A 19,437-nucleotide genomic window follows, 5' to 3' on the forward strand; every position below is an offset into this window, starting at 1 on the left:
GGCAAAAAATGCTCTACATTTTTGTTTCCCAAAGGATAAATCCTGCTGACTTTGGTATCCTGACTCTTCCTATAGCACCACAACACGCTTCACCTTTTTGTTTTTTATAGAAATATCCCAACAACTAGCGACAGATTGCTGTAAAATTTTCAGCACCACCAGCAGGTCAAATTTTTCACTTATCAAATTAACTATCTCAACATCTCTGACATGGATTGGCTAAAATTTTATACTGACTTTCATGTTTCCCAGAGGATAAATCCCGCTGACAGTGGTGACCACCATTTTTTTTTTTTTTTTTTTTGTCAAGCGCCACCAAGAAAACAACTTTTTTCTTTTTTTTTTAAATTACTTAGTAACTGTCTGAGAGATGTTTATGATCCTCAGAGGATAAACCCTACTGACTTTGGTGATCTCCTGACTTTTCCTCTACCACCACAATAAAATTCACATTTTTGTTTTTTAATTGAAATATCTATTACAACTACTGAATGCATTGCCATTGAATTCTCTAAAGACATTTATGGTTCTAAACACTGAACCTCTGACCTTTCATCTCGTGCCATCATCAGGTCCAAAACTGATCAAAAACTTGTGCAACTATTGATATTTAGCGGCACTCTTAATTTAGTGCTTATAAGCAAATATTAGCAATGGATTAGCATTTATTATTCTAAAATAAAAAGGTAAACATAGTGAGAAATGACACTTGCTAAACATGAACATGCTGGCATTGTCACTGACAGCAAGTCTGCATACTTATGTGACAATTCAGCTCAAAGCTAAAGCCTCACACAGCCAAAAGCATGTCTGCGGACTCTTTGTCCTGTCAACACAGAGGAGGTCACAGAGTTAATTCATGGGGCCCATCGCTCAGTATGAAGCAGACAGTAAGAACATGCCTCCTCTCTGCCCTCTCCTCCTCCTCGTCTTCATCATCCTCTCATGTCTGTTTACCCAAACATCCCTTCAGGCTGTCATTAGCACAAGATAAGCAACAGAAACACACACGCAGGGACATAAGTAACCACTCCACATAGATAAGGGAAAGAAAATCAGTTTTCCAAATATTTTATCTGAACACAAACACACATACGAAAGACGCAGACCCCTTTGTCCGATCCTCCCTTAAACTTCCCCAGTTATTCAATGATAAAGTCTCAAAAAATGCAGTGATTTTGAACCTGCTGACAGAGGTGTCTGCTCACTGCTGGTAAACACACCTCTGTGGCTAAGCTAAAGGCCATTCAGTATTTACATGTCTGTGGGAAACACCCTTCCAAATTACAATGTGTCATCTCTCACGCTCACACACTCAGGAAGCGTAATCACTGCACGACTCCCTGAAAACACTCAAAAGAAACACTGCAGTCTGGAGCCGTTACTAAAAGTGCAGCACGTGTACTTTTGCTTGAAGACAATGAGCCGACAGTGCGGGTATAAAATTAGAAAGGTGCAGTCTCCTTGGAGGAAGACTCAAGCTACCTTCGTGTGGCAGAGAGGCAATTTTAAGACCCTTCAAGTCCTTTTTTTCATGTTCAATTATTGGTGAGCAATACAAAAAAAGATGCGAGGAAACTTCCAACTGTCTAATTCCTGCATTGCATGTGAATGGCTATTTAATACAAAGATATATTTAATAGCACAGTGAACAAATAGAAATGATCACTGAGAACTGCACTGGGGTCTTTGTTTTGTGCTCACTTGAAAAATGATCACAAAACAAAGACCCCATAAAAAGTTTACAGATATTTAATTAATAACAGAGTTGTATGTAAATATAAGTCAATTTTTTTCCCATTCATTTTTTAAGATTATTTTTTTAATTTTAAGTTCTATTAAGCTGCTTTCAACTACATTGAAGTGAGGTATAAATCATGTATTAAATATTTTTATACATTTATTTAGCATATACGGTGAATGTTTTGTGACATTTCAACACATGGCAGTTAATGTGAGGTTATATTTAGACACAAAAACCCAAAATATAAAGATATAAAATATGGAATAAACATGTGGTTAAATGTGTAACTAAAGTGTTTATTCCATATTCTATTAATTTTATATTTTATTCTGCACTTTACTGCCTCTTCACTTCTGTTTAGATACCTGCATTTTGTGTCTCAGTATTTGTACTCAATGACAATAAGTTATATCTACTTAAAAAATCCGACCTAAAATAAACTCTTTGACTTATTAAACACTCTGAAAGAGAGCACTTCAATAACAGCAGTTTTTATTCCACTACTTTGACAAATCAACTTCCACAACCACGTTGCAAACAGTGAGCGGCCAAAAACTGAAACTTGAGAAAAAGCGGAAAAAGGTTCATTGACAAATTATTTTTTTCCCACCGCAATGCCCGAGGACGAGAAAGACACTTACAAGAGTGTTTCTTTTAAAATGGGATACCCGCATTTTGACATTTGCCGGATATTACAAAATGTTGTAGGAATAATCTTCATTAATTACTTTACACAAATATGAGGAGCCTTTGACATACTGTCGAACGAATATTAGGTAGTCCATTTTTTCCATTGGTGATATGTGGTAGAAATTCACGGTATTGCCATGCATTTACTAATACATGTAAGGCTTTTTAAACTTTTCTTGGCTTCTCTTCTCTGATCAGCCTGACTCCACCTCTCTGCAGCACACTGAGGCAACAGTGCCAGTGGGTAAATATGGCATTTTGGAATCAAATCCTTAAAAACCAAAGACGGTTTCCTCTCAAACTTCACACATATCACAGATAATAACAGTTGGAAAAGTTGTGCAGTCTCTGTAAACAGTCACGTGGGACAGTGCTTTACGGCAAGTGCATTAGTTAATCGTTTATGTGCTTTTTAAGTATATGGCGGCAACAAGGTGGAAGAAGGTTGGTTATAATTTCCCTGGTGGTCCAGTAAAGGCAGAGGGATGTTCTGCTCAACAGTCTCCTAAAACTGGCTGGGTAACGCAGCCTATTCCCTGTTTGTTCACAGTTTATTGGTCCACACGTGTCAAATTTATTTATTCATTTATTGTTTGTCTTGCCAGGGCAGCTCACCGCTGTGGCTACCGCGCCGTGACCATCCACAGGCCCAGCGCCACATTGGCTGCCAGCAGGGCGCTGCCCGCCAGCAGCAGGAAGAAACCAATCAGCTCGCGCTTTTGACGCTCTGTTACCACAGAAACCAGCGTGGCCTCCAGCAGGGCGTTCAGCATCCACTGACCGTCAAGAGCGAAGCACGGCACGGAGTTCACTACAGCTAACGCGCCAGAGAGGGACACCACGTATCTGAGCGATAGCAGAGTTAAGGACTTGACTATTGTTTTAAGATCATTCTTAACATGTAAACACAAAATCTCACCACAAGGTCTATTTAACAACATTTCTTGAGCTTTCAATCATGACCTTCATCAACTGATGGATTTTTACATTTTTTTATCATGAGCACTTTAAGGACTTCAAAAAAATCCTCTAACTTTACCGCCTCTGCTAAACAGTCAAGTTGCAGTTTACATCATCCTGTTAGACATTTGTTTTTTGTCATAAATGGAGTATGAAGTTTTGAGTTATGGCCTACACCATGTTTTTTTGAGGTCACAGTGACCTCTGACAATCTAAGTTTAATCACTTTAAGTAGACAAGTGAACATTTGTGCCAAATTTGAGAATGTTCCCTGGGGCATTCTTGAGGTATGACATACACAAGGTCATAGTGACCTCTGACCACCAAAATCTAATCATTTTTTTGCTGAGTCACAGTTTTTGTATCTTTGACGAAATTCCCTCAAAGCAACCTTGAGAACTCACATTCACGAGAAAGGAAGGACAGATGGACAATGCACAGCCAGACATATGGACGAACAGACAACTTGTTGTTGATGGTGTGGAGGCATAAAAACAGCAACAGTGCCAACTAATGATGCAGCAGAACTGCAATCAGACATGTCCACGGTTATGCAATAAAGGGTTAAACTTGTCCAACCATGCTCTGGGCTGCAGCCTCCAGACTAGTGAAAAGCATCAGGTTTCTGCTGAATGCAGAGCGAAATGATTTGAAGTTAAAAAGGGGATTTTTATTCTGAAATAACAGACATTAGAATATGCTCTGAGCCCAATCAGGACGGCAATGCTTTATCACGCTTTTGTAGAGATTAATGAATAAAATGTTCATCACTGAGACAGAACCAAGGACTTACATTATCCTGCTATCCTTTAAAAAAAAGTAACATCATTTATTTTAATTTTGTGTCAGAGACTTTTACAGAAGAGCAGCATTCACACTATTGGAAAGTTTAAAAATCCTCATAAATCCATTATCTCATTGTGACTTATCAGTTCTTTAAACATAAAAGGATACTTGCAGAAGGTCTCCAAAAAGACAGGCAGATCCAGGTGGAGGAAACCAAAGCGGGGGACAAAGTTGGTGAGACTCACTGGGAAAGACAAAATATGGGAGGTGTTACAGACATGCTGGAGGAATTTATACAAACACATCATTATACAAAGATTTGATCCACTCAACAGTTTTGTCTTAAAAAGCAGCAGACAAAGACAACAAGCCTCTCCCTGCACATTTACTGTCACATCTCTTAAAGACCGGAGAGGCAGCTCAACACTGTAAACACCAATTATGTGATTATTACAGAAACAAGCTCATGACTCCTTCACGGGTGGGACTTGTTCATCAAAAAAAAGTATCTTGTTGCAGCTTTCACAATGAAATTAAAAAGGAATTTGTTAAAATAGCATAAGGAATAAAGAAAACCATATGAAAGTTTATAGGAAATATCAAGGTACATACTTATACTTTAGTGAATGGTTTTCTACATTTCAAGTATGAACATGGCAGCACAACATGCTGTAACCTACCAGCGTACTGAAGGTGCGGCGGATACCCCACAAACAGCATGTGAGCGCTGGGCGGGTGTGCGACACGGATGAAGCGAGTCTGGTTCTCCAGAGACGGAGTGACGCAAACGCTGGCGGCGTGGGAGTGTGCGGCGCAGTCGTCGTCCGTGCGACAAACTCGCGTCCCCGTCACCATCTTACGCACCGGCATGCAGGCGTACTGCGGCCGCAGGATCGCAGAGGGGATGCAAATATAAGAAGTACAAGAGAAGTCAGTGGGAGGAAAAAGACAGGAGGACGGTGGGTTTTTTGCTTTCTTGGATTTACTTCGCTGTGTGCCCTGAGGATGTGAGATATTTTGTTTTCTTTTTTATACATCTTTATTGAAGATAAACCCTTTTTGATATCACACTTCTTATATCCATTTAAAATGTGATGTTATGCAGACAGTATTTTAGAGGTGCAGTATAATTTGCAAAGCATAATTTAATTGAGAAGAAATATTTTTGTTTTGTTTGTGTTTTTTGTTCTTAGAATTACTTTTGTATTTTTATTGTAATTTTTTATATTTTTTTATTCTATTTTAATTTTAAGACAATGAAGTGTGTTTTTGTGCGCAGTCATACTGTTCTTTTCTTTTTTTGTGCATTACATTCACACAACATAGGAGTAAAATAGAGGTGTAACAGTATAAAACGTGTACGCCTCTGTACGTTTTTCATATGTCAAAGAAAACAACACCAAAACAGAGACAAAAGCAGAAAACAGTGGCTCACTGGCCATGATTCTTACTGTAACAAAAGTAAGGCACTCCAATACTGGCATATTGTCAATAACAAATTAAGAAAAAACACAAATATCAATATTGCTCCGTCACAAGATGCCGGCCAGCTCGCTACTGAACTGCAACTTGTGCTTGTTTTTACAGGATGGACTTCAGGCTCACTGTAGCAGGGCTCAAGCCTTTAAGAAAACTAGCTTTAATTAGATATCCGCTATAACTGAGTGCGGGTGCATGTACACAGCAATAAACACCCCATGACTTTAGTTATTACTTTGGCACAGTCTGATTCTGCAGCGTGAGGCTGCCTGAACTCTGTGGGGAAAAGGACTCGCCTTCCAGACTGTTTTGTCTTGTTCCACCAACTTAGACATTTAAATGATGCAGTTGAAATGTTAGCAGCCTTCCTGAGAGCTCTGCCCCGTAACGTGATGTTACCAGTATCTGAAGTGCCTCTGATACTGCCTTAAATGCTGCAAATCTATGCACCCATCCAAAACCACATAATCCATGAACAAAAACTTAAGTTTTAGTAATACAGGACTGATATTTCTTTGCACACCTGGATTGTATTTTAACATGTGCTTCCAGAGCTACTGAGCAATCCATGGATATACATGCATTTGCATAACATATGTATGATATATATGTAAGACATAAGAGTTGAGAACAGAGAAGTTTGTGTTGCAGTTCCAGTCTTGGTTAAGTGACCGTTACGCCCTTAGAATAAAAGGAACTAAAATAAACAAAGGAAAAAATATAAATATCCCTGACCGTCTATAAAGGCTGAAAACCTGCGCACATGATGGAGCAGTCACAAAAAGTCCCAGCCTGTGTGTGTATGTGTGTATGTGTGTGTGTGTGTGTGTGTGTGTGTGTGTGTGTGTGTGTGTGTGTGTGAGTGTGTGTGTGTGTGTGTGGGTGTGTGTGTGTGTGGGGGTGTGTGTGTGTCACCTCTCTCTCTCTGCTGTTCCTGCCCTGTGGTTTTATGTAAGAGAAACAGAGGTCTGTGAGGCTGTTGTTGCTGCAACAGTCCATCGTTCCATCCAAACGCTTGAAGGCTAAAAGAGAGAAGGAAAAAAAGATAAATGGATGAGAGAGTGAGGCTGATTAGATTTGTGTGTCAGGCTAAAAACTAAAGATGGATGTCACTGAGCTTTTTCTTTTTTTTAATCTTGGTCGTATATCTACTCACACGAGATGATTAGACAAAGACAGAGTATCACACACTTCATGACATAACAGATTATCATGCTGAGTCCTCATACGTCATCAGGATCTCTGTGTGCTCGCACAAACTGACTTAACTGTTTACATCAATATGCACATTTAAACAGTATACAGCACACAGCAACAATACATATATAATATAATAATCATAATGTTAGGCTAAATAAGTTTTTAATGCGTTACATTAACGTACACTGGACCGGATTTCTTTACATGCACACTGTCAGTTAACATATTTCTTTAGACTGTAGATACTTTGCACTGTAAAACCAACTTCTGCACATCTGTGCTTCTATGTCTTTATCTCTCATACTATTTAAATGTAATATTTTTTATTCTTCCTTTATGTTGAATATTTTGCACCAAAACACCAAGTCAAATTTGACCGGATTCTGATTCTGATGCATTGGCAGAAAACAACATGTTTCTGTCATTAGGAGCAGAAGACACTGTGCTGCTCAGGTCACAAGTCTTTAACGTCACCAAAATAACAGAGTTGAAAAAGCTGAAAATAGCCACAGAAAGGATATAAATGTAGCACTTGCTGTGGTGAAGTTTTATATGATGGAACGATGGAGGGAAGATGGGAAATGCCATCTTTGGGATAAAATCATGAGTTTAACCTCAACTGCATCCCGTGATTCTCAATCATTTGGTTCAACGTGGTCTTGAAACTCAGTCGAGCTTTTTCTCATCTTGATGTTGCGACAAAATCAAATATCTTTAATATTGCACATTTATTACCATATATTTTTAACATTAACATTTATTTTCACTACAGAATAATAATTTGCAATTTAAAATGTTAAAGAAAAGTGAAAAAAACTACCCAAATATTCTGAAGATATTTAATTGACTGTTGTATATGACAAAAAAAAAAAGTAAATCCTCGCATTAGAGAAGCTGGAAGTGGTGAATATTTTTTAATGTTTGCTAGGAAAAAAAACCCTGGGAGTGATTAATGATCATAATAGTTGGATATTAATGTTCTCTCCAGCAACTAAGCAATTTATAAATGCAGCACTAGATTAATTAGTCAGCCTTTGCTACAGCAATTTCACTGAGGAGAAATTTTAAATAAATAAATAAATAAATAATACGAATAATAATAATAATAATACTAAATAAAAAACATTAAAAACAGATCCAAAAAATAAGTGTTCAAAAATGACAATTATTTGGTAAAAAAAAAAAAAAAAAAGTGAATTTTTAACAAACTCATCAATTTAATCCAATTTCTTAATTAGTTTATGAACTGAACATAATCAAACTTAATTTCATTTATTTTTTAAATTTTGATCCCATTAGCAAGTGTAGAAACTCCTCTGGGGTTCACACAAGTAAAACATTATGTCATAAAATAAAACAAATGAAAACAAAACGAAAAAATATTGTTACTTCTATGATCATTTTTTTTTTTATTTCATTATTTCTTTCAAAGGTCTCTTATTTAAACTTGTTTACAGCACGCTCACCTCGCCCGTGGGCCCAGCTGGGCTGCAGGCTGGCGGCGGGGACACAGTATCCAGTCTGTGGGGTGTGAGAGAGGTGAGACAGGCAGCTGCTCCAGTCCTCCACTCCCTTCACTGGACAGTCCTCCAGCCTCGTCACGATGTCCCCGACTGACAGGCCCCGGGGACCGTCAGCCGCAGAGCCCTGGTGGAGAGACACAGGCAAGAATATAAAAAATGCTTCAAAAGGCCAAAGATCACACAAGCACAGTTTGATGGTTTGATGTTTTGCAGTAGTCGGGGAAAATGAGTGGAGAACGGGATTGACAAAAACACGCCAAGTGCTGAAAAACTTAATTATTATGACGCAAGCACAACAGAACTGTAATTGCGTCAGTCTCAAATGATGCACTGTATTAAAAACTGCACACATAAATAAAATAAAGGGCAAAGGGACTACGGGCAGAAAACAGCAATTTTGCTAAAATCCGGTACAATGCATCTCCCTTTTTTTATATAAGGTAAACGTTTCATTGTACACTGTCCCTTTCTGAATAAAATTACATTAAAATCCTGCTGCACTGACCTGGACGACCTCTGTGACCAGCGCCCCGCCGCCGGTGGAGTACATGGGAAACAGAAGGAGAGGCAACAGGAAGAGGAACGCTAACGCTGCCACACACAGAACAAAGTTGTGCCAAACTCCTAAAGAAAGAAAACACAAACATTTACACTTTTAAATATTCAGTAATTACTAGGGGTCGACCAATATTGTTTTTTCGGCCCATACGGACACCGATTATTATTTGTTAATGAGACCAATAGCTGATAACAAATATGCATTTACTATAAAAATGAAAATATTTCTGTCAGTACAAACTTCAACACAAAACTTTGTTTAAATGGCTTCAGCCAATGTTTAATCAAAACTGAAACTTTCAGCAATTTCCAACTTTTTTTATAAAGTCAAGAAAAAATATAAATAAAAATGAAAAAATAAAAATATCTCCCTAAGGTTTTACAAAGTAAAACCTCTTCCTATGCTTTTTTTTGGTTTTTTTTTTTTACACTTTTTAATAAATGAATTTTATTGCCGATCATTAAAATAAAATGTAGATACAGATAACTGAGAAAATGCCAAATATCTGCCCTAATAATCGGCCAGGCCAATAATCTGTTGACCCCTGTGCATTTACACTTTTACTTTTAAATATTTAATTTGCTGCATTTTAGGAATAATAAAGTTACATAAAAAAGATTTTAAACTTCTCAAATGTAATCTTGATGCGACAGTCTTGATACTGTATGTTGAAACAACCGTTTTGTATATTCTTGCATATTTTGTTGTGGGACTGTAGGATGTCGTGGCAAACCTGCAACCGCTGCTCACCAAAAATAACTTAACTATACCATCTTAATTATGCAAGAAAAACCGCAAGAGGAAATATCTCATTGCTCGAGGAGGTCCAGGCACAACGTTTATTTCCTGAAACATGCAAAGCCATCATTCAAACACGGTGACGGCAGAACCGAGCACCAGGCCACACACAAAAACTCTGGAAAGGAGATAATTAATAGCTGAAGATGTTTGGAGGAAATTTGTTTTCTCTCGGAAAAAAAAAATCTCAGAATGTGTTATCAGATTTTAATTTCAGGCCTGAAGGGTGCATATTTATTGTCCATGTTGACTTTATACAGTAAACAAACTATTAAAGTTGCATCACCTTTCGCTACAGGAATAAATAACAAACATGTTATGAGAGAGAGCCCCCTGCGTACGGAGAGATCTCCGCTGTGGAGAGACAGAAAAATAAACACACAGCATGCCGTTATGTCACCGCTCCCCTGATGGGAATTATGGCATCCTCCTCTCTCCCTCTCTGCTCCGTCATATGACTCGATTGGACGCCTCAGTTTGGTGCCTGCAGTCACCACCCGAGTTATTTTTCTGGTCACATTAAACAGAGGAGAAGCCTGGAGGAATCTGTGTCTGGTTCAAGAAACAGATGGTTTTTACAGAAGCTCGTCGCTGCCCTCTAAAGGCTCCAAACAGCACAGAGGAAGTAACGTTTAGTCATTAACCCTCTGAAATCTGAGCAATGGCCTGATTTCATTCTAACGCATGGAAAAAAAAAAAAAAAAGTCTATTAGCAACTTAAAGAGAAAAGATCCATACATTTGCAAACAAAATTGAAGAAGACAAGAAAATTACAAAAAATAGAAGAAAAAACCCAAAGAAAAAGTAAAAAACAAATAAAAAAGAAAATGAGAAAAAAGGAAATGACCCTAAAAAAATAACCTAAAAATAGCAATTTGTTAATAATAAATTTAAATATATAATTATAAATATTTTTGGGGACTTTTTTGCCTCGCTTTTTAAAGAATAATTTTCCAAATGGAATAAGTTCTTGCAATTTTATGAACAGTTCTTGCCAAGTTGGTCATTGCCCTTTTTCCTATGTTTTTGAAAGAAAGCAAACCAATTTGCTCTCATTACGATGGTTTAAGGAGTCATTAAGGTGTCTGAAGCACAAGAAAACTGGTCCAGGTTTCAAAGGGTTAACGCGTCATGCTCTTGCACACTTGGACAGCTGTCTCTGCAGGAAGTTTAGTGACTCAAAGGACTTTGATAAGATTTTATTTGACACTGTACTACTGATAATAACAAGTCTGCTTATTGGATCAATTCTTTATCAATTCCTGGGTGATTTTCTGTGAGGAGAAACAGGGATCCACTCAGGTTTTCAGCATCTACACAACCGTTTTAATATCTAATCATCTGAAACGGACGAAATTAGAGACTATTTGTACATCATTTGTTTTCAGTTAGGTGTCCTTAGTCACAAAAAAAAACTGCTAGGCCTGCCTGCATGACACTACTGCGATAATAGCAGGTGGGATAATTTGCCCTCTGTAACGAATGTGTTGTTGGGTTGGGAATTAGGATGTTCCTAACATCTAATTTCCCTGACATTGACATGCAAGTTTAAACTTAGAATAATGGGAATAAATCGGTCTAAATCTCCTGTAATCAAAGACTGGCCTAACAGCATAATTCATAATGAACAAAAAGTACTTAATAAACTGTCCAAAGTAAGAAGTTCATGTTTCACAGTGGGCATCTTTTGCCTTTTGTTTGATTTCTCGTAGCGTTTTGGTCCTTGTCGGGTTCATTTTAATACATTTTCACCCAAATCTCAATAAATAAATGCAAAATTTGCATCTTTATGTTTAATTTGAAGTTTTTTACCTTTGCTGGAATCTGTGAGGAAAAAGACAGAACTATAACTTTCCTCTAACTGATCGCTTAATTGTTGAGTTTATACCACATTATTTTCCCAATCAGCATTTTCCTGCTGCTTCAAATTTTCATGACTGCTTTTTGATCTCATCAAAACTGGCAACTTTTTTTTTTGACCAGGACGCATTAACAGTAATCAGCCTCTAAGTGGCTCCTACGGAGGCCTGCAGGAGACATCAGTCACATTCATGCGTGAATAACCACCAGCTCCGCCAATCAATTCATTAAAATCTAATTTCCTTAATTGCAGAGTGAAATGATTTGATGTGCATCAGCTGTCTGGTGTTCAGGAATAGATGACCGCGGAGCGACCTTCACAGGCAAAACAGAAAATGAGTATTTAACAAAATGCTCGTAATAATTGTGATTAATAGCTGTGATCACATTAGCTGGAAAGATAATCATGTCGGCCATACGGAGTGTTTTAAAACACCTCGAGAGGAAAAGTCTTACCGGCGCAGAAGATGCGGAGCTGCTGAGTGGGTGAGATGATGTTGAGGTGTGTGGTGAAGAGGTCCACAAATGCTCCGGGATACACCACGAACACAAACATGCCAAAGCCGTTCACTCTCACCTGCTCCCTAAAAAAAAAAAAAAATAACATGTTAGGAAGAGTTGCAAAAGAGACAGAAACTACATTAAAGTCCCTGAAAACGTTTTAGTATAAGTGATGGGATGCTACATGAATTCAACATTTTCTGCCAAAGTTAGAGTAGTTTCTTTTAGCAAGGCTGCACAATTATGACCAAAATTATGATCAAAATTATTTTCGATTAATACTGAGGTCACGATTAGTGTAACAATTATTCATTGATTTTAGGGACAAAATATTTTCACATTTAAAAGAACAGAGTACTGCTTACACTTCCATGTGGTGCTACATTTCTGTCGATGAACAACACTTTTTATCAAAAAATAATATCAGTCTTTATTCACAGTGCGTATGCTCGAAACAAAACAAATAAAACTGAACAAAAACGTTTTACTCTCATCAAAAAAGCAGTTTTTTACTTTCACTATATATCACCATTTATATATTTATATATATATATATATATATATATATATATATGCTGGCACGGCGTGGCCCAGCTATATATATATTACATTAAATTGTAAATCATGGACCCATATCACAGACAGCCACTGGATGCGCTTCTCTCTGCTGGTTGCCATGGTAACAGATTGTGTTTTGGAAATGTGTGTGTCTGCGTGTTTTACCTCAATGCTGCCACGGCGTGGCCCAGCTCATGTATGACTCCGCTGAGCAGCAGGGCGCTGAAGAAGTAGGCCAGCTGACTGGTGGGCAGATTGACGCCAGGGACCTGAAGACACGCCCGAAACCAAAAAAAGAAAGAAAACCACTGTGACTGATAGAGAAACACAATATGAACACAAACAGTCATCTGCAGGGTGACAAACAAACAGGATTTATTGATTTTTTTTGCCTCTCATGATATATCTGGACTGCACATTTAGCCACTATTTAAATCTTCCTCCTCACTCTTTTTTCCTTTCCCTCTTCGTATTAATTGTTTAGTGTTTTGCTGAGCTGTGGTTTTCTGTGTGGTCTGCATTTTCCTCCTTCGCTGGCTGTGTGCTGCACTTTTCGCCGCTCCCGCCGGAATACGCCGTTATAAATGGCCGACTAATAGCCTCCCATGAATCACCTCCAGTGCTCTTCTGGGGATAGTGCTCACATTAATGCACGGCGATGTGACACCTCAATGAATTTAAAAGCGAACAGGAGCAAAATGCTAAATAAGAGCCCTTCACATAATTGGGGGCATTTTCCGCCACCTCATTTGAATATCACAGGCTTTGTGTGAACTTTCAAGGACGTTTAAGCTCTGAGCTCCAGTTAGTCTCTGACCCCGTGCTCGTGAAAGAGATTCACAACGCAACCAGTGGATGTGTGCACGTACCACCACCTGCAGGGCCTGCTGACCTCCAATCCGCGGGTTGTCTGTGGTCATCTGTGCGAGCGTCTGCTGCAGCGTCTTTACCAGCAGCACCACTGAGCCCAGCATGGCAACTACACCGAACACCAGACCACTGTTGAACCTGCATGAGATAAGATTTATAAAAACAGAGCAATTTTTAAAATTTGGCCAGACTTTATAAATGTGATCGATTTATCTGAAAACTAAATAAAAGCTTGTAGAAAAACTAGACAGCACAAAACATCAGTTTAAAGGATATTTCAAAAATTTGGAAGATTTCCCCACTTCTTCCATTAAGTGATGAAAAAAGATGCACAAAAATCATCACTGCAGCACTTAAGCAAACATTATGTTGAGTGATAGTGAGAGGCAGACATAAGCAAAGTGCCAAAAGTGAGAAAATAAAAGCTTTTAGCCGCCCTGAGTGATACTTTCACAGATATTGACAGTGTTATGTCCTTTATCTTCAGCTGGTACCAATCAAATAATGCAAATACAGTAACATTAGTACAGTAATAGTAACATTTTACTTCAGTTCATGAAGTCATATTCTTTATGAATTATCATTAATTCTGCCGGTCCTTAAAAAAAAGTTAAATTATAGGTCATTCACTTTTGGTTGTGCTTGTATCCGTCTCTTCACAGCTAATCTTAAATACTACTGGACCAATCAACCTCATATTTTGTGTGCACATTAACCCTTTTAACACCTGAGCAAATTGGGTTAAAAAACAGACACCTTAAAAAACAGCCATTAACCCAACAAATTAACAAAAATTTGCAAGGAATTAGTAAAAAGTTAGAAGATAATTATCTGAAAATTAGCGGATAAAATAAGAAAAGAAAAATTATTAAAATAAATAAATAAATGAATAACTAAAACAAATAAATGTCTTGAAAAGGGTTAAAGCTATCATAACTACAATCAAAATTAAATAACATTAACAATATTTTTCTTTTTTCTTTTTGTCCTTTTTCAGAATTTTTTAAAACTAATTTTCAGTTCATTTTCATCCACTAAAGTTAGGCACAATGTGAAAATAAAAAATGCCCTGATTTGTTAACTTCACCAACATGTTGACTGTAAGGAAGCCTGGAGGGACAATTCCACTGGGGACAGCAGTGCTATGTTTACTGTTCAGAGTGGCTGTGTTGCACTTTTCTAGTTTTGTGTCTTTTATTCCTACATTTTGTTTGTTTTAGTGTATTCTTATTTTATTCATTTAAGTATTTAATAATCATAGTCAAAATGTGCATTAGATTAAAACGTGAATAGTCAATAAGTTTTAGTCGGCCAACTGCAAACTCTTCCCAGAAAAAGACAGTGTTTGCCTTTAAGAGCATGAACATAGAAGCCTGAACAAGAAATTCAGCAATAACATTCAGATTAATTTTATTATAAAAATATCAGTCCTCACCACAGGAATTGGGCTCGGGGGTTGATGCGTGCGCAGTACGCAAACAGCCGGTTGAACATGGTGGTTTGCCATCTCACGTGGAAAGGTGACAACATCAGCCCTCGACTCGCCAACCATGACTCGTATCTGATCCGATGCGTCGATGACGACTGCGGGAGTCGATGGAAAAGTGGGAAAAATTAGCAAAGATTGAAAAATCCAAATCAATGCGTTACTGGTGTCAAGTGTGAGATAAGAAACCAAATGACGGTGGATTTTTGACACCAATACCAATGTTGATATCTGTGAATTTAAAATATATTTAATGATATTCTGGCCAATAATCAGTTTTGACAATTATAATATTTACATTTGGTTGTCTGGTCATTTATGAAGAATTGATTTTATAATCATGACAAAAGTCTTTATGGAAAACGGAACAATATTGATTAAAAAACAGACTTTAGTTGCATGACAGCAATATACATACAGAGGAAAAAATAAAAAAAATAACTGAACCAACAAAACACATTCTAAAAAAACTCACAAGAGTTTTAGCTGTTTAATCACATTTAACTGAAGTGGGCCTTTGACTTTTTGAATATAAAACGTCATGATTTCATCATTCCTATTAGACATTTGTGTGAAAAATGTGTCATGATTACGTATGAATTCTTAAGTCATGTCCAAAAACATGTTTTGTGGCCTTTAATCTTTAAAATTTAATCAGTACATCTTTGTGCCAAATTTTAAATTTTGTTTCTTAAATTTGCTTATAGGTAGCTCTTTTGCGATTCCAGTTTCCTGGTTACTGTGCTCCATTTTCCATCAGTTTGCATAAGCTTTGTTTACACTATGGTCATGTTTATTTGTTTATTTAAATCTATTGAATATGGTGTCAAATGCTGCTTCAAGTCAAGACTTTAACCCTTTGAAACCTGGATCGACATCACTTTTCTTGTGCTGCGTCCTGAAACCTTCACAGGTATTTAAAACTTTTGAATTCTGAGCAAATTGGTTTACTTTTTTTTGTTTGGGTGTTTTTCACTCATTTTATTTTTATTTTTGTTTCTTTTTTGCAACTTTTCAAGTAATTTTCTTTTACTTTATATATTCATTTATTTATCTGGATAGTTTATTTTGAAGTTGCTCATTAAGTTTATAAAAGGTATATAGCCAAGTTGCTCAGGACTCAAAGAGTTTAAGGCAAAACAAGTCAAAAACATGCAGTTGCATTGTGTTAACTGCATAGCTGTACACAAGAAGATGCAAAATAAAGCTATTGTTAATAAAAAAGGTTATGATAATTGCAAGAAATAGTTGAAAAAAGAGAAAAAAAAGCCTTAAATCAAAATACAACCTGTCGTGAGGCTGCTAGCGTCCACCGTGACCGCTGCTAGCTAATGAAACAAACTTATAACCGCTTCTAACTTATTTGGCATCTTATTAAACACCAAAAACGTGAAGATATATTCACCTTGAGGAGTGTGTCGGCGAGATAAACCGCACACCAGCCTGCCATCACACACACCAGCAGCGGCACGGGGATCATGGTGCATCAGATCAGAGGACACAATCACACCGCGCTGCCTCCATCGCTCCGGCCGCCCGCCACACGACACGCAGCTACCCGCGGTTACACGTGCTCAGCACGACATGAAACACGCCACATTTTAGGTTAAATATGGAGGAAACACGGGTTTGTTTTCAGAGATGCTCTGAGTGTAAAGAACCGTCAGCAGCACCGGGAGACCAACTTCCGGGTGGCACTTCTTCTTCGTCTTCTTTATGTCAGACCAACCGAGCGGAGCGCTACCGCCACCGAGTGGTGAGCCAGAGAACTTACCGTCCGAAAAATAAATAAATAAGTAAATAAAATAACATAAAATTTGCTTTACAAAAAAGAAATGACACACTAAGCGCTTCACATGAAAATACATAGAAGACATAAAGACATAATACAACAACTATTTCTGCTACTATTTCTACAGCTCCTACTACTAATGATAATAATATGATAATGATTATAATAAATAATCTTGGAAATTCATTTTTTTTCCTCAGAATTTTGCCCCTGTAATTTAATAAAAATAATGATGATAATAACAATAACTATTATTATTATTGTTGTTGTTGTTGTTGTTGTTTTTAACATTATTATTATTATAAAACGGGCAAAATTCTGAAAAAAAAACCTAATGTCACAAATCTCCAAGAAAAAAGGTGGTGGTAGTCTCAGAGTTTATAACGTTGCAAATTTGTGAGAAAAAAATGTCAGAAAACATGTTTGTTTGGTTTTTTTTGTTCATTTGTTTTGTTTTGGGGGGGGGTCATCAATTTACTTTAGATCAACCTCATTACATGCCGTCTGTCATGTATTATGCCTGCAGAGACGAACTTATCAAATTATACTTTGCAAAAAGATTTAGCACTGAGGAAATAGCTACTCCTGATTTTAGCTCAGAATCACCAAAATATCATCAGCATCCAGACTTTGAAGAGACGTTGTTGTGAAGTGGGCCAATTTAGAAGGAAACGACATACTAATTTGGATTAAATGATTTTGTTAAACCAAAATCTGTGACCCATCAGAATCTGTGACTGCAGAGGGTGCTACACTCACACACACACACACCCACACACACGCGCACACACACGCACACACACTGATCCTGAAAGCAGCACCAGCCCTTAAAATGGAGCCCAGAATAATTGATCTGGGTTTGCAGAGCTGCAGCAATGAAAAAAGAAAAAAAATGAAAGCGTGGGTCTGGATATTGGATTTCATCCTGCCCAAAAGGCCAGGAGGGTAAAAGGACACCAATAAATGTCGATGGTCTGACTCAGATGCAACAAGGAAACAAGCTCCCAGTCTGACTCATTAAGCCATAAATGTGAGCGAGGGAACATAAAACTGCTCGTGGATATAGACTCGTGTGTTGATTTCACATTGATATTGGCACAATTCGGTGTCACACTGAGCCTCCAGCTTGTCAGAACTCCTGTCTTATTCAGAGTCACTTTTTTGGAGGGATTTCTGTGAGGTTAAAGGTTAATTCTGCACACTGGTAATTGTGCTCCTGACATCATTTATGCTACAAAAGTTTACTGATTATCAGCTATAGTCAGACAAATTCTCATAACAGTGAAATATTTGCGTCTTTTCTCCGAGAAGCTCGAGCAGACGAACAGGACAGATGCCCTCATGCACACGTGGCTCCAACTTCCCATTTCCTGCCAACTGAGCAGCTGCCTGCGGACGAGAGGGACAAACTGTCGGACGGCGAGAACTTTTATTTGCTCTCAGATGAAAACAATCACACACCAGAGGGAGGAATCATCATTCAGAGGACTCTGTTCATTATTTTAGCCTTAACTGCCTCATCTTTTATTACCTAATTTACATTCTAATTTCAATTCTAGCCCCAAATCTACGGCTCATCCACCCCATGAGCTGTCCCAAACTTAAACTGAACTCTGCAAAAAAAAAGCTAATTGAAGAAAATCATCTATAATTTCAGTTTATAGCTGTAACTGCAAAAACTCTCCCATGTATCAGACATAAGAAATACATGTAACATTTCGTGTATGATTTGGTGAATGAAATGATATGTGTTTTACATGGAAAAGCTCCATGAGTCTAAAATTAAAAAAAAAAAAAGAAAAAAGAAAAGGAGAAACAGAACAGTCAAATACAATGACTCTGTTTACACTGTACCTGTTACTGTGTGAGTGGGTATAAAATGTAAAATAAATAAATAAAAATTAAAGAAAAAGTAAGTAAAAGTAACTCAAAAATAACAATAAATTAGTCTCTCAATACTTTCCAACATTTCCTTCCCTCTCTTCATACTCCCTGTACTCTAATATATAATATATACTAATAATAATATACTAATATTTCTACCGATACTGATATATTTCTACTGTAAATCTTCAAAATATTTTTTTCATGTGCTTTAACATCCTGCAGAGCTGCTTCACTGCAATTTAAATTTCAGCTCATACATTCATAAGTAATCATTTTCTAAATTAAGTTTTTGCCGTTTATTGCAAGCCATCAACTAGCAAGAATCAATAGCTGCATGTTGTCAAATACAATAAACTCATTCAGTGGTGATGGTGTTTATCTAGGTGAGGGTTGTCCTTGCCAACAGGTGAGACCTGTGTGTGTGTGTGTGTTTGTTGTATTTGCATAGCCTGAAATATATAACAAGCCTACAGTTGAGTCTGGTCATTTTACCTCCTGGGCAGACAACAGATCAGTTTCATGAGGTCACTGTGGTCTGATGGCATGAAGGTGGACGGCTGCATTTGAGAAAACGTTGAGGAAAATTCTGACAGACAGGTAAGTCAAAATGCACTTCAAAATACTTCAAATAGAAGAGAAAACACGTCCAAAGACAGAAACGCACACACACACACAGGCTGAAAACTCATTCTACTTCTCTCATGATGGGTCGGATTCCTCTCAGGGAGGAGTTTTGTGTCTTTC

At 37.5% G+C, this 19,437-nt stretch overlaps 1 protein-coding gene across 1 annotated transcript; it reads right to left on the reverse strand.

The window, feature by feature from the left end:
* Positions 1 to 2,219: 2,219 nt before the first annotated feature.
* On the reverse strand, positions 2,220 to 16,703 carry mbtps2 (membrane-bound transcription factor peptidase, site 2). The gene is made up of 11 exons (XM_042510812.1): positions 16,420 to 16,703; positions 14,964 to 15,112; positions 13,528 to 13,666; positions 12,824 to 12,927; positions 12,056 to 12,183; positions 8,888 to 9,006; positions 8,326 to 8,506; positions 6,575 to 6,681; positions 4,861 to 5,059; positions 4,349 to 4,424; positions 2,220 to 3,280 (listed from the first exon to the last, which is right to left on the reverse strand). The coding sequence occupies exons 1-11, from the start codon at positions 16,492 to 16,494 to the stop codon at positions 3,058 to 3,060; spliced, it is 1,500 nt and encodes a 499-aa protein (XP_042366746.1). The 5' UTR covers positions 16,495 to 16,703; the 3' UTR covers positions 2,220 to 3,057.
* Positions 16,704 to 19,437: the final 2,734 nt, after the last annotated feature.

This window comes from Plectropomus leopardus, chromosome 21 (genome assembly GCF_008729295.1).
Source record: "Plectropomus leopardus isolate mb chromosome 21, YSFRI_Pleo_2.0, whole genome shotgun sequence".
In the NCBI taxonomy this organism is placed as follows: domain Eukaryota; kingdom Metazoa; phylum Chordata; class Actinopteri; order Perciformes; family Serranidae; genus Plectropomus; species Plectropomus leopardus.